The sequence below is a fragment of the Haematobia irritans genome, chromosome 2 (genome assembly GCF_050003625.1).
Source record: "Haematobia irritans isolate KBUSLIRL chromosome 2, ASM5000362v1, whole genome shotgun sequence".
Lineage (NCBI taxonomy): Eukaryota > Metazoa > Arthropoda > Insecta > Diptera > Muscidae > Haematobia > Haematobia irritans.
In genome coordinates, this window is record NC_134398.1 from 117,315,344 (window position 1) to 117,340,561 (window position 25,218).

Genomic DNA, 25,218 nt, shown 5'->3' on the forward strand with positions numbered 1-25,218 from the left:
TAGTTGATGTCAAACGTTCTAGACAAGCGTTAGAATGCAATAAAAATCATAAAAAGAGGTAAAAATTATTTATTTGTTAAAATATCACAAAATTTCGTAATTCAAATCCAAATCACTGAATTCCCATCAAAACTTAAGAAGTGATGCAAATTCAGTGCAGCGGCAGTTGAAATGGTGGACATCCGTCCTATGACAAGCCCATGTTAAATTCATCGCTTCTGCGTCAATTTGGCATCACTTCCGGATCCAAAAAGAACATTTTCACTACTTTTTTGGCGACGCTTTTTTGCTGGGTAATTTTAATTCGTGTATTGAGTATTCAAATCAAGATCAAATATTGGGGTCAACATAACGCGTGAGTTTCAATTCCTATGAAGATCTTTAATGAAGATCGATTAAGCAGAAGATGTTTGTCTTTTGACAAATACGATGGGTACACGGACGAAAAATATTGCCTTATATTATATGTAAAATTATTAAAATAAATTACATAGAACAAACAAATAAACAAAGGCTTTGAAGAACATAGGGATGCGAAATTAACTTAATTTTTTTTTTTTTGGAATCGCGGTATTTACTTGAACAAACGGTGCGTATATTTGAATTTAGAGTAAATTGGAATTTCGAGTTTCCATGGCAACCGTCAAACTAAAACATCTCAACTCGGTGTGAACGGTAAAATCTCTTGGAAAAACGAATGAGGAAAACGAGTCAGTGGGAACATAGCATAAGATTCGGTGTAAAAATTATATGTTTGGAATAGAGGTATGCACGTGACTGAAATTTCTCTCACACTCACGCACATTCACGAAGCAAAATATTTATTCACGCACGATACGTTTGGTAGCCAATTCCACTCACGCACATTCACGAAATGAAAACCAGTACACACGCATGAACTACTTTTAAAGACTCACGTTCACGCACGATTCATGAAAATTCACGTGATTCACGACAAATTCGCGAGACTCACGATATTTTCCAAACGGAAATAAGCAAAGGTAACAAAATTCAAAAATAGAATACAGTTTGAGAGCTAAATTAATTTCAGTCGGCATACGAGTGTGAATTAAATCTTGATTCCAGAAATTTTATTCACGCACATTCACGAACCTATTTTATTTCTCACGCACGCTCATGCACGATATATTTATTTTAGTTCCCGTGTTTCTTATGTCCAGTTAAGAAGCCAATCAAAATCCACAATTCCTCTCTGTTCATCGACATTCAAATTTCGCAGTTCCTTCGGTTCCTTTCGTACCATATAAACTTGGTTTTCTCGTAACGAAGAGACCCAGCGTTTTCACCATAGTTCAACATATTTGACTTCTATCCAGTAAATATAAGAAGATATTGTAGGAAAACCTTCCGCTAGGACATTTCACGAGCGACCTCATGATCCGACTTTTTTATAAAACTCAATCTTAGTAAATTTCTTAAATTAACTAACATTCATAGTAGTCTTCTGTGTGAACAACGCTTAGTTATCATATTTGTACATGTCGAGTATCATATCATTGAAAACAAAGACAAAACTCATTATGGGATGCGACGCAAATGTACATCATAGTATATAGGTGACGTTAATACAAGAGGACAGAAATCTGATCTTTAATCTTAATATTGAGGAAAGGGCGGCTCTGTGTTCCTTAACTCGAAAACGGCCATCGACTGCCACAAATATCTCAACGAGATGGCTGAGCAGTACAATATTCACCAAGCAAATATGGCCCCATTTAAACTTAAACCGCACACTAGATATGCTAGTGTTTTCAAGACGTCAGATATCACTCCTGATATCTGCCATAACGGGTCGCTGCCTGATAGGCGATTTTGTAAAAACTATTGGCGCGAAGTATAATGACTATTGTATGAGCTGTCATGATGCGGAGGAAAATGAATCAATTAAACACCTCTTGTGTGAGTGTCCTGCATTTTGTATAAGGCGTACGCAAGTTTTGGGGGCATATAGCTTTAGATTACTAGCGGACCCTGTAAAAAGTTTATTTAAGCAGTCTGCTAATGTTTTTGGAACAATCTGGTTGGTTCAACAGAAGAAAATAATCGAGAAGGTTCAGCGGTTAAAACTAGAAGTGCCCATATGTAATAGGTACTTTTAATAAATGTGGTATCACAATGGAATGAATAGTCTAAGTGAGCCTGAAACTTAATCGGGCTGCCACTTTAACCTAACCTAACCTATCATATCACTAAATCTTTCACATATTTATGATTTAATTTTTAATTAAGGCCTTCGGTTGATTGGACATTTAGAGACATCTTAGTATGTATGTACATACAATATCATACCCGCAAGAATTATCTTTGTGTCTATATCGATGCTTGTCTTTTGATGCCTCTTTGTCTGTATGTCAAATTTTAATGGAGTTAAAGAAAATTTCATATGTGACCTAAATTTGGACCGAATGGAGAAGAACCATTACCCAAGTACATAAAGAAAATATTAAATATTTCCTTCACCCCTGGTCCGCCATGACAACAACACTCATGCATGAATGCATGTTTGTCCCCATAGGATTTGTTTGGGGAATATAGCGGCAAAATAACAACAAACAAAACTTCTTTAGTATGCCTTTGCTCCTTAGTATCCATCCATCGTATTTTCCTCTTCTCGGGGTTTTCATGTATGGACGCACTTAAGATAACGACATTTTTTGCCTGTAAGGCTTAAAAGAACACTATGCCAAGTTGGTAAACAATCAGAGGATGAAATGGCCCAAAGGTCTATACATTTTGGTTGCCTTAAATGACAATGCTTGTTCTCTTGAACAATCATAAGGACATTCCCCTGGCTTGGCTTGGTTGTTTGTACATCAACTTTGTCAAATTATGCCGATATTTACTTTAGCTGTTCCAATCTTAATCTTCTTTTTTATATTTTAATGGGATAATCTCATTTAGATTGAGTCACAACTTTTATGAAGCGATGTGCGTATGCAACGATTTAAATTAATAATCACACGACTAATTTAAATATGAAACGAAAAGGCTTTTTTCAAGTTGTTATGGTTTTGGTAGTCTAGCAGTATGGGCCTTAGGTCATCATCCATCCAGCTAATGGGGAGAGGGGCAAAATAAATGAATTTTAAATATTTATGTTGCAATATACATTAAAAAGGAAAATATGACAAAAATTTCGATATGGCCTTACCTTAGGTACTTGCCACCATGGATTGAATTGTGAAATATGGAAGTTATTAGTTGTGGATTTTAAAAAGCATGTACTGCGTTGCAAGAGGATGGGATGGAAAATACGCCGAAATAATGCTCACGAATAAAATGAGAATTTAGATTGGTACAGGATAGCTGTGACAAAATGATTTCTATTTGGATCTATTGGTGACAATTTTATCTCCCCTCCGCCAATATCCGAAATCTAAATATTATTCAATGCGCAGCATTTTATTTTCCCTCGGACGTATTGCAATAACAACCCAGCCGTCTAACTTATATTTTGTACAATTAAATGCCACAAACAAAAATAGAAAATTAATAAAAAAGTAAAAAAAAAAACAAAGTAAAATGAAAAAAAAAAATGTGCCAGATTCGAAAATTTGAAAATTTTAAATTTTTTGCAAAGTTTAAATGGAAAAAATATATTTATACATAAATATATGCCGATAACAATAACAAAATAAAATTGATGTATAAGATAAAATATAATTGTAATAATATGTAGTATAAAAAAACTAGTAGAAAAATATTTGATACAAAATTCATAGCTAGCTAGATTCTGCGATTCGATTCTGCGTTCCTTATTTTTTATTCATAATAATAAAGAGCATCTTGAGAAATAGTCAGAACGGTTTACCTTGGTGTCATATTTCGATCACATCACAAATATTGGATTTATCCTTTCGGATCACAAGTTGGGGATCCGAAATACTTTTTTAGAAGCTCTTTTTAGCTTTTGTGAAAAGAGTAAACTGTTTTGAAGGCAAAAATAACTACCTCTACTCCAATTTTTGAGATTTCAGGAATGCATTGTTAAGTCAGGGAAAGGGTAATGAACTGTAATGAACTGCTTTTCAACTACCATTTACAAAATTACACCCCATCAAAAACCATTTGTGCCAAATCATGACCGTTAATATGTCCATTGATAATATTTTTGCGAATCGTACGAGCAATTTCTTCTGTTTTAGTCTACATTGAGCGGTCATGCAATTTTATATCCTTGCCCAGCAAAAAAGCGTCGCCAAAAAAGTAGTGAAAATGTCCTTTCTGGATCCGGAAGTGGTGCAAAATTGGCGCAGAAGCGATGAATTTAACTTAACTTAAATTAACTTCCGTTGCACTGAATTTGCATCACTTCTTTAGGTGTAGTCCGAATTCAATGTTTCGGATGTGAATTATAAAATTGTATCATATTTTGCCAAATAAATAATTTTTAAAATTTTTTTATGAGTTTTAATGCATTCTAACGTTTGTCTAAAACGTTTGACCTCAAATATTTTCAGCAATGTGCAATTTTTCTAGAATGGATTTAGAATTTTTTCTACAAAATGTTAATTATTTGTACCATTTTATTAATTCTTACTCTCTTTTTAACATTGTTAAAACAAAACAATTTAAAATTTTTTATGAAAAAACGGGTTTTAAAAAATTGAATCAAAAGAACTTCCTGTGTAGTTAAAATGATGAACATCTTAGTGAATGAAAATGCCTCCGTCTTCGTCGAGGTTGATGAATACACTCAATTTATTTTAAATTTTTCATTCTTACATGCTATCTTACAAAATATTTCTTAACCTATCGTCACAACAACTTATCCCCTAACTCACATACAAATAGAAACCCATTATAGATAACATTGATCTCTTCTCAAGTGACTTTGTCTTTGTGGGTGTCATAAAATTCATATGTTTATCTCTACTCTGAAAATCCCATGCATTAAACTCAAAATAAGTAACACACTAATAACAGAGTATACCACACAAACAGAAACATTTAAATACAATTGATAGGTTATCAACAATGTTCAACTAATATCCACGATTCTACCCAGCTATGGACATATCTGATTTTCCTTCGAGAGCAATATGTGTTTACTTACGATAAATGATGTTTGAGAAATTCAAACATTCTGCGCGGCCCCAAAGTGGAATGTACATCGTCCTCTAAGAACCGTTTAGGGTAAGTGGTGTGAAAGATGTGTCATCTATAAAAGGATCGTATTCTTCTTTGAGTTCAGTGTTGTTGCATCACTTCTTCCTTATATTCAGGACTCGTGTCCTTGCCCGTTGATTTGAGCCTTCCCATTTAATATGGTTCTTGAATATACGTCTTACAAAGTGCTGGTCATTCGTTTTAGTTGATGAGTAGTTCTCCACACAAACGTTGTCCCTTACCACGTTTTCGTTTTCTGTAATACCTTCAAATTTTTTATCTCTTTTTATCGTAGTGGTGGCTACAATTTTTTCATCACTCCTATCGTTTGCTGAAATGGATCCAGATAATATCCATCCTAGCTTTGTTTCCTGCGCCAGCAGTTTATCTGTTTTGAGAATACCTTGTTGAACAATTTCATGATAGACGTCACTCCCAATCAACACATCTATTCTGTCTGATGACGCAAAGTCTGGATCTGCAAGAGTAATGTTATCCCAATTATCAATATCGTACTCACACGTGGGATCTTGTTGTACGGAAGCCAGTTTAGGAAGCACGATTGCTTCTATGTTCAAAACATAGTCACTCATGAACCGTGGTTTGACATCAATATTGACTTTAAATTTCGCTTTGCCGGCTATTACTCCCCCAAGTCCCTGTAGAGTTGCATCGGTTTTTAGTTTTGGGAGTTGCAGAATGTTTACGGCTTCCTCACTGATTAATGAGGTTTGTGCGCAGGGATCGATCAACGCTCTCAAAGTTATGAATCCGTTCTGATTCGATTTTACACGGATCTGTGCGGTTGCTATTAAAACGTGATGGGCTTCATTCAATGTTGTCAAAGTCGTTTCGCTGCTATCTTCAAAAGCCTCGGATTTATTAATATGTAGACTTGTGTGGTGTAGCCCTTTGCATGTATAGCAACTTATTTTGCTCCTACATCTTCTTGTGGCTTTGTGAACCAAGCAATTACGGCATATCTCGTTCTTATTTACCCATTCTATTCTCTCCTGAACCCTTAAAGTGGCATATTCTCTGCATTGGAACGTTTTATGTCCTGCCTTCCTACAATAACCGCACTTCAATTTGTTATCGTACTCAGTAGCTGTCGCTGGTTTAAACCTGAATTGCTTCAGTGGTTTTCTTCTCTCATCTGTTGTCCATACTGATTTTAATATTTGGTATCGTTGCTGCAGGAATTTTAGAATGTCACCGATGTCCTGAATTTCCGTAGATTTTTGTATTGTCTGCTCGTATTGCAGACGTGTTTCCACATCCAATTTTCGTAATATAATATGCGCAAGAATCGGATACGCATCTTCTAATTTCAAATTCATCGCTTTGATGCCTTCAATGCACTCAATCGATACATCCAGTAGTTGCGTAATACTGGCAGTTGATGACGAATTTATGTTCGGTTGATCGATAAGCTTGTCCAAATAATGGTTGAAAAGGTTCCTTTTGTTGTCGTACCTTTGTTGCAAAGTTTCTAACGCTGTTTTGTATCCGGTACTAGACAACGGCATGTTTCGGATCAGTTGCCATGCGTCTCCTTTCAATGCTGTTTTTAACCGAAACATCTTCTCCTGATCAGATGAATTCTCATCTTCGTGTATCAGAGTCCGAAATAGCCCATAGAATGTATTCCAGTCTTCCAGGCGTCCACTAAACTCCGGAATTCTTATTTTTTCCAACTTGATGGTCTTCTTGTCCGTTGATTCTAAAGCCATGGATGTTTCCATTATTTTCTCCTGTTCCTCATTCAAATCAGAGACTGCTTGCTCCCATTGGTCTTCCGTAAAATCGTTGACCTCTCCTTCTTTCACTATTTCCGTATGAATGTCACGGAGCCTCCTCATCTGATCTTCCAACCTCTCGTACTTTTTTTGTAAGTAGTATTTATCTCTTACGTTCTGTCCCTGTTTCATCATAGAATTCAATGCGGCCAGATTTACATTAAACGCATTTTCGAGCGACCTCATTTTCCTGCTTCCCATGTCTTTTAATACTTTATTCAACATAATTAAATTCGATGCTCATTCCCCGCGGTATGCCTCTACTCTTAAATCTGTTTTCGCAAGTACTTCTTGTCGTCGTGTTTTTTTTCGCTCGTCTCTTCGATCTATTTCTTCTGGTTTGCTCTTCTCGTCCTATGCTTTATTCGCTTAGTTTCATTCTCATTTTCGTTGAAAATTCGTTCCTTTTATCCCACGTAGTTTGGGTTTTCGCTTCGTCGTAATCTCGTTCTCATCCGTTGTTTTCTTCGGCTTGTTAGATCATCTCCTTTTCGTTACTCTCGTCTTCGTCTTTTTCCTCGTTCGTTCTTCCAACGTTTTCTTCGTAGCAGGATTTCTTTGTCTACTTAATTCTACTCTTTGATGTAGAACACCTTTCGCTGGTTCATTCTTTCTTAAGAAAGGTTCGAAGGACCAAAAATGAATGAAAATGCCTCCGTCTTCGTCGAGGTTGATGAATACACTCAATTTATTTTAAATTTTTCATTCTTACATGCTATCTTACAAAATATTTCTTAACCTATCGTCACAACAACTTATCCCCTAACTCACATACAAATAGAAACCCATTATAGATAACATTGATCTCTTCTCAAGTGACTTTGTCTTTGTGGGTGTCATAAAATTCATATGTTTATCTCTACTCTGAAAATCCCATGCATTAAACTCAAAATAAGTAACACACTAATAACAGAGTATACCACACAAACAGAAACATTTAAATACAATTGATAGGTTATCAACAATGTTCAACTAATATCCACGATTCTACCCAGCTATGGACATATCTGATTTTCCTTCGAGAGCAATATGTGTTTACTTACGATAAATGATGTTTGAGAAATTCAAACACTTAGGGAGGGCATTTTTGGAAGTGTTTTTAAAGTAGGGCCTTTAGAAGAGCTTCCATTTTTTTCCTGGGTGTTTATTTCATGAAACTCTTAAGACATAGTGGAATAAGGAAACTTGCATCGGGAAAATTTCGAAAAAAAACTGAACTGAGCTCATTAATCAATTTTTTCAATACATTTCTTCCAAAAATGGTTTTATAGATCCAAAATCACATATAGTCCGCATAATTGCAAATATAAAATACAACATTTGAGAACGTACCATCTGAATATTTCATTAAATTTATAGCCCCTAGGTTAGGTTAAAGTGGCAGCCCGATTAATGGTGATTTCGATTGGTAAAAAATATGTTGCATATTTTACACCTTACCCCCATAAATCAAACATTTTTGTTCGAATGGAAAATTCAGTACAGCCTACCCAAAATGTGCACGTTCGATTGACGAGGTGTTACCCATCGCAAGAGCAAAAGTGCAACCCATTTTACACCGTAGCTGGTCAACGGTGCAGATGGTTACACTTTCAATCAGATGTTGAAGACACTTTTATTCTTCGACCTAAATAATAGCGTTGTTGCAAATACAAAAGAAAGTGCGTGACGCGTGTATTGTGGTTGCTATTCAATTTCTTCAACACACCTGATTAATTTACCAAGAAGAAGCATATCAATTGTTTAGTGCCGCGACAACAAAATTCGATATTAAATATTTTCAATATAATAGCAAAATGCAAAAAGCAAAAAGCAAATGCGTTTTTTGCCAACACCATTGTAGATGCGCTATTGGAGAGTAGTTCTTCTGACGACCATGAAGAAGTTACAACATCATTGCTTGGACGAAATGACCAACGGCGAGTTAAAAACTTTGTTGGTGATGTAATTAACTTGTACTCTGAAGTAGAAGATTATTGAAAATATATAAAATCAAAAGTTTTAACAATTTCCCTTAGTTCAAGAAAAATGTGCGTTTTAGTCGAGATTCCAATAATAGTAGTTAATAATAATCGAAATATTTCCGCCAAATTTCTTTTGTTTTGATTTTATATCAGTGTTGCACCTTTTTTGTTCGATTTCACACATAAACGATATTGTCATTGCAAGGGGTTTCGGCAACACTGCGGTAACACCATAAAATGTTGTACCATTTGTATGCAAATCTTTTTTTCCCAAACGAAATCACCATAAGTTTCAGGCTCATTTAGACTATTCAGTCCATTGTGATACCACATTAACTAAAAGTACCTATAACATATGGGCACTTATAGTTTTAACCGCTAAACCTTCTGGATTATTTTCTTCTGTTGAACCAACCAAATTGTTCCAAAAACATTAGCAGACGTTTTCCAGGTCCGCCACTTGTCTATCCAATTTGGAGCCATTACTGTAGAAATCTATATATGGTTTATTCTCCGGATTCCGTGTGCACAACGCCTCTCTATTGGGAATTAGAGTTTCAAATTTTTGCCGAAAAGTGGTTTCCCCAAATTGTAATCCACTACGTTAGGCACATCTGGAATTATTTTGAGGACCGAACTGTGGCCGTACCTTTTTTTCAGACTACAGCGAAAGCTCGCGCCAAGGTATTTTGCACACTCACCAAATGGAATTTCAATATCCCCTAAGGATATGGGCTTAACCGTGGGAGTTTTGCGATTTTTGCAGTACATGTCTAGTTCTGTCTTTGTAGGATTTACTGCAATACCATTCTCGCTCGCCCATATCTTAGTCATCCGGAGGGCTCTCTGTATAATATCTCTGATCAGGGATCCGGAGCGGAGCGGAGCAAGCCCTTTTTTTGCCGGAGCGGGAGCGGGAGCGGCATTTCTAAAATCCGGAGCGGAGCGGGAGCGGAGCGGAGCGGTTTCCAAATGAAAAACCGCTCCGCTCCGAATTAAAAAATTTTTACTTGAATGAAATGTGTATCTTTGAAATTACACTGTGTAGGTAATTTCAAATTTAGCTAGTACTTAGCGTAGTGTGAGTAAACGTTTAAAATGTACGATATGTATTTTTGTACGTACGTACATTGGGGAAAACACAACGTGTTTTTTAGTAATTGTTTTCAAAAACGGCAAATGTCAAAATATATATCTAGTATGTGTTGTAAAAGTAACAACAGTACTTTCGATCAATTTCATCCCGTATTACTACAAAGATGTTTGTAATGAACGTCAAATAAATGCAATTAAACGATCTTATTTATATTTAATTTTTTAGTTTTCTACACTGAAAAAAATATTGTCGTGAAGTCAAAGATTCCATGTCCTTAGAATAAGAATGCAAATTTTGCTTAACATGGAAGACGCATTTCTCTAAAATAAAGTTTTTTTTTCTTGTCCAAAAGGCAATAAACTTTTGAATGAAGTTGTAATGTCCTTATAATTAAGTGATTTTACTTAAAAATGTGTATCATAACATGAAAGATAAAATTTTTGAGGTAAGGTCAACGTGACTTTAATAATTAAGAAAAATTCTTTAAAATTAATAAAATTGTCTTTAAATTTGTTTCCTTTTTGCATCTTGCCTACAAAGCAAAAAATCGTAAAAAATAAGACATGTTTTTCAACACTTTATTTTAAAGACGCTTTTTACTTGAAACATAGCATAATTTCTACTGGAAGTCGAGTCTTAATATGGAAAAAAATAACTCGTTAACTCGTTTTTAAAGGATTTTGATAACAACTGACGAAAAAAAATCTAAAAAAATTAAAAATTAACATTTGCTTCCTAGAAGCAAGTACATAACCCCCAAATTTAAAAGAGAATTACGTCTTTAAAGTATCCTTACTTGTATTCTCCGCTTCTTTGGCTCGGAATTAATACCCAAACTGTTAAAGTAAAGACAAAATCTTTGGAACCGGGCATGCTTTTTTTCATTCACATTTGCTTTACTATTGTACTATATCCTAGCATTCTCTTATTTCTGATATTAATTCTCGAAAATTTAATTAAAATTATGGATAGTTTAAATTTTGGTTGAAAAATGTGCGCATATACATTTATTATATAATAAAGGGGAAAAAAGCGAAATTAGGTAACACTAGATCTGAGTAAGAATATTCGTAGGTATACCACGGACTGATGTCGATGGAGGTTGTTGCAAACATAAACATACACACACACATTACAAATATAATAAAACCTCTTCTCTACGTCTGTTGCAAAACAAAAAAAAAAACTTTCGGAGAGTAGTTACTTATACTCTGTGTATAGACTTTCAATTCCAATCAGCGTTGCCGTTTTGGTCCGATCGGACCAAAATTGGTCCAAAAGATTTCTAATTTTTAAATTTAGTCCGATGGTCAGACCAAACAGAATGTGGTCCATTTTGGTCCATTTTAATAAATTTGGTTTCTATCACATATTAAATAGTAGATGGTGCACCGCAAAGAATATTGTCGGTAGGCCAAATATTTCACATGCTTAAAATACGAATACGAATTTTGCTTAGAATAGAAGACGTATTTCTTTGAAAAAAAGTTTTTCCTTGTCTAAAAGTCTCTAAACTTTTCAATGAAGTCTGTTTGTCCTTATAGCTAAGTGATTCGACATAAAAATGTGTATCCTAACATGAATGCAAATTTCGTTTTAATGAAGTCAAAATGGATTTAATATTTCTGAAAAAATCTTCAAAATTAATAAAATATTTCAACACATTGTTTTAAAGTCATTATACCCTAAACCACATAGTGGTTAGGGTATAATAAGTATGATCTGCCAAAAAATGTGCCTACAAGAAATATTGATTTTAGACCCCATAAAATATATACCGATCGACTCAGAATCACCTCCTGAGTCGATCTAGCGCTTGGCGTCCGTCCCTCCATCCGTCCGTCTGTCCATGTATTTGTTGTTCACAGGATTTCGGTCGCAATTATTAACCGATTTTGATGAAATTTGGTACAGGGAGTTTTTTGGGCACAAGGACGAACGTTATTGAATTTGGAAGAAATCGGATCAAATTTAGATATAGCATCTGTTTGTCCTTATAGCTAAGTGATTCGACATAAAAATGTGTATCCTAACATGAATGCAAATTTCGTTTTAATGAAGTCAAAATGGATTTAATATTTCTGAAAAAAATCTTCAAAATTAATAAAATATTTCAACACATTGTTTTAAAGTCATTATACCCTAAACCACATAGTGGTTAGGGTATAATAAGTATGATCTGCCAAAAAATGTGCCTACAAGAAATATTGATTTTAGACCCCATAAAATATATACCGATCGACTCAGAATCACCTCCTGAGTCGATCTAGCGCTTGGCGTCCGTCCGTCCATCCGTCCGTCTGTCCATGTATTTGTTGTTCACAGGATTTCGGTCGCAATTATTAACCGATTTTGATGAAATTTGGTACAGGGAGTTTTTTTTGGGCACAAGGACGAACGTTATTGAATTTGGAAGAAATCGGATCAAATTTAGATATATGTATTGCCCGATTTCGACAAATGGGGTCACGTTGCACTTTTTTTACTAACCGATCGTCGTTAAATTTAGCACATAATAATCTTCTGTATCACCCTTTAAGTCTGAAAATTTCATCGAAATCGGTTCAGATTTAGATATAGGTCCCATATATATATCGCCCGATTTTGTCAAATTAGGTCATAAAACCCTTATTTATCAACCGATCTTACTCAAAGTTGGCGAAATGTAATCTTCTATAGCACTAACTATATGTGCAAAAAATCATCGAAATCGGTTCAGATTTAGCTATAGCTCCCATAAATAAAATAAAACTCAATTGAACAAATAATACAATGTTTGTACTATAATTTTCTCGAAGAGGAGCGGAGCGGAGCGTGGAGCGGAGCGGAGCGATTTTTTTTTCTCGGAGCGGAGCGAGGAGCGGAGCGGTTTTTTTTTCTCCGGAGCGGGAGCGGAGCGGAGCGAAAAAAATGGACCGCTCCGGATCCCTGTCTCTGATTGCCACATCATCTGCGTACACCCAGAAGAAAGTGCCTTCTAAACTAAAGGAAAAAATGTTTAACAATTTAGTTTAGCCATTTTATTTCCATTAAGGTAAATTTTTGTGTGAAATAATAAAATTTACTTGTTTCAGTAAAAAAATCCTAAACTGAAAGCAGTTAGGAATAGTTCATTAACTAGAATAAGGCATGGAATTTTACTAATACTATTTTCTTCGCTGGGTATAAGAATTTACTACTGAAAAAGAAAATTTTATTCACTGATAACAAAGCATTCGTAAAAACAAACAAAAACCGAACTAAACCCAAGTTTCCTCAAATTTAGTAAAATTTACTAGAAAATGATAATTCTGACTTCCTTTATTATAGAAAGCTTATCATACATACGAATAACACTTGGTATAGAGAAATATTTTAGTTCATTCGTACTAAGAAGTATTCAATCCTTTCAAAACTTAAGGAAACAAACTTGTTCGAATATAGGAAATTTTCCTATATTTCTTTTATCTACCTGTAATCGATACCTGTCATCGATGTAATCGATATGTTTGCGCGTGGGTTGTTTTTGTTAGTTGGATTCGTGTTGTTATGATATATGGAGAGATAGTTAAAAAATAATTTAGTAAAATAATATAATAAATAACAAATATAAAATATTTGTCATTTTAAATTAGTGAGAAAATACCAGAAGAATAACAACACCTTACTTCGTCTTCAATTATCAGGTAATATTCAGTGACGCTAACCTTTTGTTATATTTGTAGGTATTGAAATTGTAAAAGGAAGACAAAATCGTTAGGCAGCAACTTATTAAAAGTGAAAGGTACAAGAAGAAGAAAAATGCGGTTTACAGTTGATAACATTACATGGAAATTGGAAATAGTGGAATAATAATCTAATATTTCAAGGCCAGTCGATGCTGTTGATTTTAAATAAGTATATTTAATATATTAATAAAACATGTATTTTATAGAAGAAAAATTGCTTATATAAATAAATAAATTGCATTTAAAGGCGAATGTAAGCAGTTCTAATTTTGAAGTAAAAGGTTTACAACAAATATGTAAGATTTGTCCAAATGAATGAAAAAAAGTTCAATAAAATCAATCCATATATGAATTCAATTCAGTTAAATTTTTTCATTCTGTAGTATAGTGGTACATGAATATAGGAAAATGTTAACTAATATATGGAATGCATTCTACCTAATTTCTACGAAAATCACATCGTTCAAAAAAATAAAAATGTCTTTGGCGCTATACGAAGTTCAACTTTCTTCACAATGAGTTCATTTTAACTTAAAGAAAGGGTCACTTTTTTCTGGGTGTATGCCACCGCTTTTATCATTTCTTTTTCTAGGGAAACCAGAAGATTGTATATAGCAACATTCCCAAGAAAAGTTGATAGAACTCCTTTGCTTGTCCTGGTGTGGCTGAAATACGTCTCCTCATTAGAATTTCGTTTAAGAGCACACGTATAGCGGGGAATCTACATTCAAAGTTGTAAGTTCATTTAATATCGAGCTCGGATGGACGTTATTGAATGCCCCCTCGATGTCTAGAAATGCCACGATTGTGTATTCATTGACAGATAGTGAACTTTCAATAAAGCTGACTAGTTCATGTAATGCGGTCTCAGTAGACCTGCCCTTCGAGTATGCATGCCGTCGTTTCGAGAGCAAACTTGAACCGACGCTAGTTTTAAGTATCTATCATCCTTATAAATATCTACCATCCTCTCCAGAGTCATAAGTAGGAATGAGGATAAGCTGATTGGTCGGAAATCCTTCGCACTCGAGTGAGAGGCTATGAAAACGATATGAAAACGACTTTTGTTTCCCTCCACTTTCCTGGAATATGTGCTAAGTTGATACATCCTGTTTATATCGCCGGCAACCAGGGGATAATTCTGCCTGTCACTGCCTGTAACTCCGCCGGACTAATTCCGTCAGGTCCGGGAGATTTGAATGCTCCAAAACTATTTAACGCCCATTTTATTTTAGATTCCGATTAAATGACAGCTGAGCCGCTGTGGCACCGCCAGAACATGGAAACTGTGTGTCCGATAGTACCTCCAGCGTCTCCCCACTGGACGTTGTCCAATTGCCCTCCGATGTTTTAAATGAAACCTGGAGCGGAGTTAGTGGATGCTGGTACCTTCCGTAGTCTGAAAGCCTCGGACGTATTCTCAATACTGCTGCAGTAATCATTCCAAGAGTTATGCTGAGCCTTTCCAAGTTCTCGCTTGTATCCTCTCAGATTCTTCTTGTAAGCGTCCCAATCCTCAGGAGCTCTGGTGGGCTTTGCTTTGTTAAATAGCTTCCTTCCCCTAATGTCTACTGAAACAAACTATAAATGTCAAAAATTTACTGTAGACCTGATGTAGTGTGTAAATATAACCATAGTGATACGCGAACACTTGCTTACGTGTATCTCTTTTGGGAAGTCCAATATTCACGACGGAATACCGTGACGGCTAGCGGCGTGTCGCCAAGTTAAAATCTATTCTATTTCCTTGTCGGAAAATGGGACAGTGATGCCATCTTTTATAAAATTTTTGAACTCACCACTAGGCATTGTTGTTGCCTGGTCACTTAGGCATTATGTTATCTTCAAATAACTCAACAAAAAGCAACATATTACATGTTTTTATTAAACTCTTTTTTAAATATTGAAAAATCATACTATATTGACGATCAAAACACTGAGAAACACGAAAAGAGGAAATTTTTACCGACAAGCTTATTGTATTTGTCGTCGCGGCAAAAATGCTTCGTCTACCGCCTATTGCTATGGTTATATCTACACACGTAATTATCGATTTGTTATCATTATATATCCATAGCAAAGTTACTGGCAAAGGTCCAGATGTTCATGTAATCCGTGCAGATGTCAGTGAAATTTCTTGTATATGTTCCTCGGTCAAGCTCTTGGTCATATATCTTTTCTTTTTTGCACATAGATATGCAAATGGGGATTTAATTACCATACTCGTAGTCTATTCCGGTGTCGGAGTCGATGTTGATGAATTCAGCTTGAATCCGCATCCCTGGATTTCCACATGCATTTTTTCAGGGGACCATCGTGCGTATGAGCGTTTTCAAAATATAATTTTTTAGGATCTCCATTCGCAACCAAGTACAAAGAACAATTTAAATTTCCATATAGCCTTTAGAAATTATTTCAGCAAATGTTTGTTTTTAAAGCACAGACTCGTTTAGCGAATTGATATTCTAGTTTATTAACAGACACAAGGTCATTGAGGAAATACAAAAGCAAATAGTGTAGGAATGTGTTAGTTCACACACATGTGTATAGAAACATGTGTGGTGTTAAAAATGTCTGTAGTCAATTGCAGTGGTTGCACGCGATATTTTTCAAAAGTTTTTTTTTATCCGCAAAAACAATTCGATTTGCTAATGCGCCGACATTTAAATGTTTCCCAGCAGTAAAATGGTGAAAACTAGGGTTAAACTAATTCATTGCACAAGTCTACGGGATAGAAGCCATTGATATGCTTACACTCAAAAAAAAAAGTGAACTCTCTATTTCACTAAAGCCAATTTAACATTATTTTAGTTCATGGAATTATTATGTTTGGAGAAAGTTTCCTTTACTCTATTAATTTCTTGTTTGCGTTAGTTAAATTAACTAAAACAGAGAAAAAAATTTACTCAAATGAGGCATAAAGATTAACTAAATTTATGTCTTCCGCAAAATAGTTCAGAATTTCTTTAAATTTGTAAATTTTACCAAAAATGCGAACTTCGTAAATGAACTTCGTATGTCACTAAAGACATTCTTGCAATTTTTAACTCCAAGTTTTTCCTTCAAACTACAAAATTTTCTTTAACAAGTGAAAGAACTTAGTTATGTCTAAAAAATTTTCTTGAATTTGTCGAAAAATATTTACTTATTTTTATGACATCGGCGTGATGCCAACGTTTGTAATACTGTTTAGTTAAAATTTTCTACAAATATTCAAAGTTTTCCAAAATTAACCGAAAGTTTTCTTCCTGGTGGATTCACTGTTTTTTCAGTGTAGGTATAAGTCTCCTTTAGCCACTATCACAGCTATTGATTACAATCCAAAAATTTAGATTTAATCTTCTATTCCATAGATTTGTGCGGATAGTATTAACAGAAAATTGAAAAATTATTTAGGATCTCCTTACGAAAAGCAAATTAAATATTTCTCTGGGATAAATTAAATAAATAATTTTATCATTTTATATCATTTTAATTACTTTGGGAACAATTATGCTACTATTCAATCAAATTTTGAGTTTTTTTTCAAACAAAAAAAAATATCATTAAAGCAACACAGCTATATATCCCTTAATAAAAGTTAATTAAAGTCAATTTAAAAACCATTGAGGTCAAATAAATTTAAAAGTTAATTGTACTAAAATCACAAGTTCTCAAATTTTTGACCTTTTGATAAAAAACATAATCTACAGATTTATATTTGAAAATTAAAAGGATTAAAAATTAAGACGAATAAAAGAAGGGGGCTTTTTGGAAATGCAATGTTGCGCTGCAACTGCTGCCAACTTTGATTTCATTGTGCAGCTGTTGCAGATGTTTGTTTGTTGCAAATTTTGTTTGCAGTTTAGAACGCAAAACACTACAAGTGGAAAAATATATAATAAATTCAGTTTGTGCTCTTACGAGTATTATTAACTTTCTGCTTTAGAATCCACCTCTACCATAAAACATTGTTCAAATCTGTAAAAAAATAATATATGAAAACAAACAAAAAAATTAAAATTGTTATACTTACTCGTTTTTAGTATGTTTGCACAAAATAAGCTTGATTCTTGCTTTTTACAACATTTGACGATTGCAGTGTTGCTGGACGTTGCAATTATGAAACTGTTGCGTAATACATTTCCGAAAAAGTCCAAGGTTCGATAAATTTTCTTTTTGTTCATAATATAATATTGAAATGTTTGTTAAACTATTCAGCAGAATACAGAGTGCATTTGTATGCCTCAAACAAACCTTGGAATATTAGTAAATTTAATATATGCAATAATTTTAGATGAGGGAAAATTTTCTTGGTTTCTCAATTCCAGGTGTCGCAACCATTGTAGTACTCACTCTGACCATTCGCCATTCTATTGTCATTCCCTTGATATGACAACACTTTGGTATTTTTTAGTGCCAATCTTACTCTCCAAAATGCCCCGGGCATAAAAGTCCAACGGATTGAGATCCGTAGTTTTGGTTACCAATGTGTCATTCTTGGTTGACATGTACTGAGTGCGATGGTGCTGAGTTCTGTTGGAATTTTCGTAGTAAAGGGTGATACGGTCAAAATTTGGTCAAGGGAAAACGCGTGTAAATCGGTGAAATCGTTTATTTAAAAAATCAAATTAAATTTCTTTTTCAAGTTCAATTAGTATAAAATTCAGGAAAAATATTCACTTAGGCTTTCGCTTTTCCAAATCCGAATTGCCGGGCCTCACGCTTGACACCTGCCATCAGATTTTGTACAGCCACCTTGTCCACCTTCTTCGCCGCAGAAAGCCAGTTTGCCTTGAACTGCTGCTCGTCCTTAGCAGTTTTTTGGTCTTCTTTAGGTACCGCTTGACAATAGCCCAGTATTTCTCAATTGGGCGGAGCTCTGGCGTGTTGGGAGGGTTCTTGTCCTTGGGAACCACCTGCACGTTGTTGGCGGCGTACCACTCCATGGCCTTTTTACCGTAATGGTAAGATGCCAAATCCGGCCAAAATAGTACGGAACAACCGTGTTTCTTCAGGAAAGGCAGCAGACGTTTATTCAAACACTCTTTCACGTAAATTTCTTGGTTGACAGTCCCGGAAGCTATGAAAATGCTGCTTTTCAAGCCACAGGTACAGATGGCTTGCAAAACCAGATATTTCTTTGCGTACTTTGACGGAAGCTGCTTGTAGTCGGCTTTGACGTAGGTTTCGTCGTTGCGCTTCGGCCGTCGTATTTTGTTTATCATCGCGATTTGGAGTCACTACCTTCTTGTAAGTCGATAGTCCGGCTCGTTTTTTGGCTCGATGCACGGTTGTAGACGATACACCCAGCTTATTTGCGGCATCTCGGAGAGAGAGGTTCGGGTTTCGCTTGAAACTACCGGCAACTCTCTTTGTCGTCTCAGCGGCTTCCGGTTTTCGATTTCCCCCCGATCCAGACTTCCTGGCTGTCGACAAACGTTCCCCAAACACTTTAATTACATTTGTAACGGTTGATTCGATTTTTGCTAGCTTTGCGTGCGAGTAGCTCGGATTTTCGCGATGCGCGAGCAAAATTTTGATACGCTGCTCTTCTTGCTTGGACGGCATTTTGACAACTGAAGAGTGAATTCCAAAATCAAAATAGGAGCAACATTCTACACACACACACCTCCAAAATGAGAGGTGTTCAGGTTTTTTAAATGCAAAATTGAAAGAAATACGTCAAGTTTATATTGACCGTATCACCCTTTACGCTAAAGACTCAAAACCAATAGAACAAAAAACAATCCAAATAAAGGCATGCGAAAAATTCATCATCCATCAACGAATACAGTAATTCATGTTAATCACATGCAACTCATCATATTATTATTGGTAGAATTATGTATTTAACCACCCAATTTATTTATGTTACTGACTTGGCTTCCTGCAAAAAGTGGCTAAAGAGTGTTTCTACCATTAAACCCTTAAATATCACTTGATACATTCAAGTGCCTAACTTGTGGGCTATGGATGGAAATTTATATCGAAGGACTTGTGTGGGTTTTCCACTCTAAAGTCCTCGTTAGTTCTTAAGGTTGAGAGCTACGTTTGGTTACATCGAGATAATGATATTGATATTCTGTATAGAGCACGTTCTAGGAAGTCATTTTTCAAAGCTAATTTTCCACTGGCGTGAGTGTTCTGTCGTTGGCTTAGACGCTCTATAGCTTTTATGTCTCTTCTTTTAGAAAAGTCTCTAAACAAAAACAAAGAAACCCAAAGAATGTGATGAGACAACAGGCAGCAACTCTTCAAATGAAAAACGTTTAACTTGAATAATATCATCTGTATAATGTATGATGTATAGATGCCTGTATTCAATACAGCCTCAGGAATCTGAATTGTATTTCATATATAGTAAACAAGAAGTAATTTGGTAGGAAAGCCAGTTGGGGGTTTGTGCATCTGATGTGATGTGCAGTGAATTGAATGTGATGAATGTGCATCAAACCGAATGTCGTTCGGGATCGACTTTTATAAATCCCGGGAATCGGGATTTCAAAATAATGAATCCCGGGATTTTCCGGTATTTTTTCGGGATCCCGAAATTAATTAATATTTTGAGTAATAACAATCTACAGCATCAATTGTAGTACATTAAATCAATTTGGTTTAATTTAAATTTATTAACAAAAAACATAACAAAAGAACATAAAAATATATTAAAAATCAATTTCAAATTGCTACTAAACAAAAAAAAAATATGAACACAAAAATAAATCAAAAAGCTATTTCATATTGCTTTCTTATTCCACAAAAGATTTGAAGTATTTTCTTTTGTACTTCATCGTTTTATGTAACTTCTTAAAAATATCAAGGCATATTTCATCTGATAAACTCGATCTTATCTTATTGCTAATATAGGAAGCAGATGAAAAACATCTCTCACAATCGACACTGGTCGGTAATATTGTTAATAAATAAATAATTATAAACAGATTGTAAGTAGGTACCTCTTACTCCTTTACACATAAATAGTTCGATTTCTTTGACAATACTTGAATTTATATTGTCGTTTTCAAAATTTTTAGATTTAGTCGGGCTCTTACATTTTTCTATTGCGTTATTAAGTTTCTGCGCAATCGAAACGTTTTCAGATTCTTCAATTTCAGATGTCAGATGCTTTCATCGAGATCAGAAACTAATTTGTTGGGATCTTCCCAATGGTTGAATCGAGTTACCAAGGAAATCAATTGACATTTAATAATTTCCAAGTCCAAACGTTCATCCAACCCCTAATACAATTTGGGTTCTTTAAAAAATTTAAAAGCGTTGAGTTATTCGTTCTTCTCTCCAGAATTCCTTTGCGAATAGATAATAGAAGCTCATTGCCAAGCTTACAATTTGTTCCACATATTTCATTCATCATGAAAGATAATGCAGTATCGGCTTTGCATAAATTCATATCTTCACGACAAATTGCTTCAACCGTAACTTTTATTGGGCATAAAACTCGAAATATTTCCTGTTGCAAATGAAATTCATCATCGGACGGGATATCCATTTGTAAATCAATCAGAGCTTTTTTAATCGGAATCTTTAACTCTAAAAATCGTGTTCCTTCTTGTCCTGCAATCCAGTATTAATTTTTTTCCATGCCTTTATCCTGTTTACCATATTTTAATAAAGCTTTGTTTTTTGTCGGCGACTTCCTGAATAACTTTTATATTTTTCGGACTTTTTCTATAAGTGGTTTTATGTTATATTTATCAGTTAAGTCGTTTTTGTCGGCAAATAAAGAAAATTGAAAATCACCACACTCACTGCCGTCGTCTGATGATGATGATGTATTGATATCCTCTAGAATATTTGTAGCTTTATAAAATACATCTAAAACTGCTAAGTGTATTCCATTTGCAAGATAAGCCGAATTCCTCTAAACGTGCTTCAATAACATCAATGCAGTTAACCACAGTTCCCGATTTTACCATTCGGACTATGTTGAAAAATGTGTCAACTGAATGAAGAATTACGTTCAGATATCTTCTATTTGAATTTGACGTCCACTCGTCAAATGCAATACTAAATTTTCCGTCGTCGCACTTGGTTCTAGAAATCTTTTCTTTGATATCATTTTTGCATTTTAAAAATACGCCATGAATTCCATTTTTATGGTGGACCTTGAATTGGGAAGTTCAAATCCTCGTGCTTTTAATGATTTTCGAAGCTCTGTGGATGTTAAAAAATGGAAAACGGGAGACCATCAACAGTTGTAAGTCTTCCTATAACAGCTCGTAAGATTCCTCTTGTTTAGGAGAGCAAAAGTTGGTTATTTTTGTTGTCTTTGTGGTAGATGCCTCAGCTACATGTTTTTCCAATTTTATTTTGTGTTGCTAAATGAAAAAACCTTAAGATATGAAGTTCAGTAGGTAACTTACATTCAAGAAGACCTTTTGTGGAACCTCCTTTTGTTTTCAATATTTTTTTACATAACTTGCACTTGATTCCACCAAGAAGTAATGCCATACGGAAAAAGTCCAATTCACTTGAACTCATTGTTCAACAGCAGACCTGAGCGTTTACTTCAAATTTTGATGAAATTGTTTTACTTCTTGCATTGAAGAGTGCTATTTACAGGATACCTCATATAAAAAAAATGTTTACACAAGTTGTAGCATAAATGTATATTAATTCAATTTATCAGGTATGAAATATGAGGGTCGTTTATACTGAAAAACCACAAATTTAGAATATTTTTTTGGGATCCCGAAAAATCCCGGAATTCAAAATAAAAAATCCCGGGAGACAGCTCTAATGTGCACCGAAGAAAGCAAACACTGTCACACCATTAGGTACTGTTTTCTGTGACTATTACCGAAGCATATTACGAAACTACTTGGAAGAACGTAGTATGCCGAAGTGAAGAAAAATATGGACGGAAGAAGGTCAGATATGTTATATTGGGCTATACAACGTACCGTGGCTGCAGTTGACTCTTCAAGACCTAACAGTCTTCGAATTAATTAACAATAAGATTGGAAAGTTAACAGAAATTTTCTGGAAAAAGTGTAGAGATTCCAATAAATGGATCTACGTGTCCTTTGGATTGGGTAGATTTTAATATCAAGATAGTATACAAATCAAAAAATTATATAATAATTAAAAAATTGCGATAAACTGGACAGCGTTGCCAATTTAGCTATTTTCCCGCTAGATCTAGCTTTTTTGAAGTTGTTTAGCGGGAAAAAAAGCATTTAGCTTTTCTTCTGGCTTTTTTTTAATGATTCTTTTAGCGATTTTTAGCTTTTTTCGACAAAACGGCGCTTTTATCTAACCCTTGCTTGCCACAATAAGGTTTGCCACGTATTTCAAAGCTCAATTGAAACATTAATAATGATTCCCGCCAAAATTCGTGGCATTTTTGCTGCAAATACACCTGTTGTAAAGTTTTTGACTCGTTTATGGTGTCCAAAAGTCGACAAACTTGTCAGTGTCTTTATAGTTATGTGATTAAACTTAAAAATCGGTATCTTTACAGAAAATAAATTTTGTTAGACTAAGGTCAATTCTGAAAAGTTCTTAAAGTTAATGAAATTGTCTTTAAATTTGTGGACTTTTGTATCGTGACTACAAAGCAAAAAAGCGTTCACAAATAGAAGATGTTTTTAAACACTTCTAAAGGTGTTTTTTACTTGATACATACACCCTCACAAAAAATCGCTTCTGTAACATATACTCCCAAACATATTTTGCTTCAAGCATATACATTTTTGGGTATTGCCCAAACATTTATATGTATGATCTCTTCCAATGTAGAATATGTTTGAAAGCATATTGGTCTAAACAATATATGTTTGGGTAGTCTAAGTTCCAAACATTTTGTATTTTTGCATCCAAATTCAATAATGTTGTCTTCCAAAAAACAATATGTTATTATGTGAACATATAATATGTTTGGAAGCATTTTGCACCCAAAAATATTATATGCTTAAAAAAAATTCTCCCAAACAATATTGTGCTCAAAATTTTATTTATTTATTTATATATTTACAATCATAATGAATTATGAAAATATTTACAATCATAATGAATTATGAATGCTCAAAATTTTGTTTCTGCCTAATTGTATATTCCCCCACATCTTTCTCACTTCCACGAGATTTTTTAGCTCTTAGCACCTTTTTCTGTAATACAAACATTGTAGAAGAAATTATTCAATTTTATAATTTTTTTTTATTTTAATTTTACCTTTTGCCGGACGGGGATTCGAACAGCGGACCACACAGTTTGTAAGGATCAAAGAAGTAGCTGATCAATTGCCCAAGGAAAAATAAAATGTTAATTTTGTAATAACAAGCAACAACCACTAACTTAATTCAATTTTTCATCCGTGTAGAATAATTTCTACTTGAAGTCGTTTTACGTTTTTAAAGGACTTTGATAGCTCACACTCAAAAAAAAGTGAACCCTATATTTCACTAAAGTTGATTTAACTCTATTTTAGTTCATGGAATTATTACGTTTTAATAAAGTTTCCCTGACGTTAATAATTTTTTGCGTACGTTAGTTAATAAAACTAAAATAGAGGAAAAAATTATACGCAAAGGAAGTATAAAGATTAACTAAATTCGGGTCTCCCACAAAATAGTTCTGAATTTCTTAAAATTTGTAAAATTTACCAGTAATTAGCCCATCATGAACTTCGTATGGTACTAAAGACATTTTTGCAATTTTTAACTCCAATTTTTTCCTTCAAACTTCGAAATTTTCTTTAACAATTGATAAAAATGAATTATGTCTAATAAATTTTCTTGAATTTATCGAAAATAACAGTTTAGTTAAAATTTTCTAAAATTAATATATTTTTTCTAAAACTAACTAAAATTTTCTTTCCTGGTGGGTTCACTGTTTTTTCAGTGCATGAAAAATAGCTGAAAAACGAATAAATTCAAATTTGACTCGGAATCAATACCAAAATCATTAGTGTAAAGAAAAAATCTTTGGAACCGGGCATGCTTTTTTGAGTATATGCAAGAAAAAATTAATAACATAAAGTTTTTAATGTGATATTATATTTTTAACATCAAAAATACAATAAAAATATCGTAATGGAATTACATTTACGAAAATTGGACAACAATAGGTTTGTTTACGTAATTTTCCAATAAAAGTTATTCAGTACAAGATAATAAGAATGGGTTTTACTCTCTTGGGTAAAATTAGCAAAAATTTACACGTTCACGAATTTATCATTAATTCAGCAGTTTTAGCTAATATGATTTACATATTATCACAGAAGTACAATTATACATGAATACAATTAAAATTAAAATACCATAATATGTATTTTAAGTGAAATAAAGCTTTTTACAAGCTTGATACAAAATATGTTTAGCTATTTTCTAGCTATTTTTTGGCAAATTTGAAATTTGATCATCTTTACAAATGTTAACTCCAATTTTTTCTTCGAAATGCGAAATTGTCTTAAACAATGAATTACTTACATAAGTTTGATAATTCGTGTGTATCCAAATTAAATTTGTCTAAAATAAATTTTTATTATCTTTCACTTTTTGGGACGTATTAGAATAAGGTCT

General features: G+C 34.0%; 2 protein-coding genes across 2 annotated transcripts in view; one reads left to right on the forward strand and one right to left on the reverse strand.

The window, feature by feature from the left end:
* Positions 1-25,218, forward strand: part of LOC142226071 (uncharacterized) — a 114,844-nt gene that overhangs the window by 27,192 nt on the left and 62,434 nt on the right. The window lies entirely within an intron of this gene.
* LOC142225017 (uncharacterized) lies at positions 5,226-7,115 on the reverse strand. Its single transcript, XM_075294793.1, has one exon. The coding sequence runs from the start codon at positions 7,113-7,115 to the stop codon at positions 5,226-5,228; it is 1,890 nt and encodes a 629-aa protein (XP_075150908.1).

Coding starts and splice junctions, on each gene's coding strand:
- LOC142225017 (XM_075294793.1), bottom strand. CDS start 7,115: ATGAGGTCGCTCGAAAATGCGTTTAATGTAAATCTGGCCGCATTGAAT.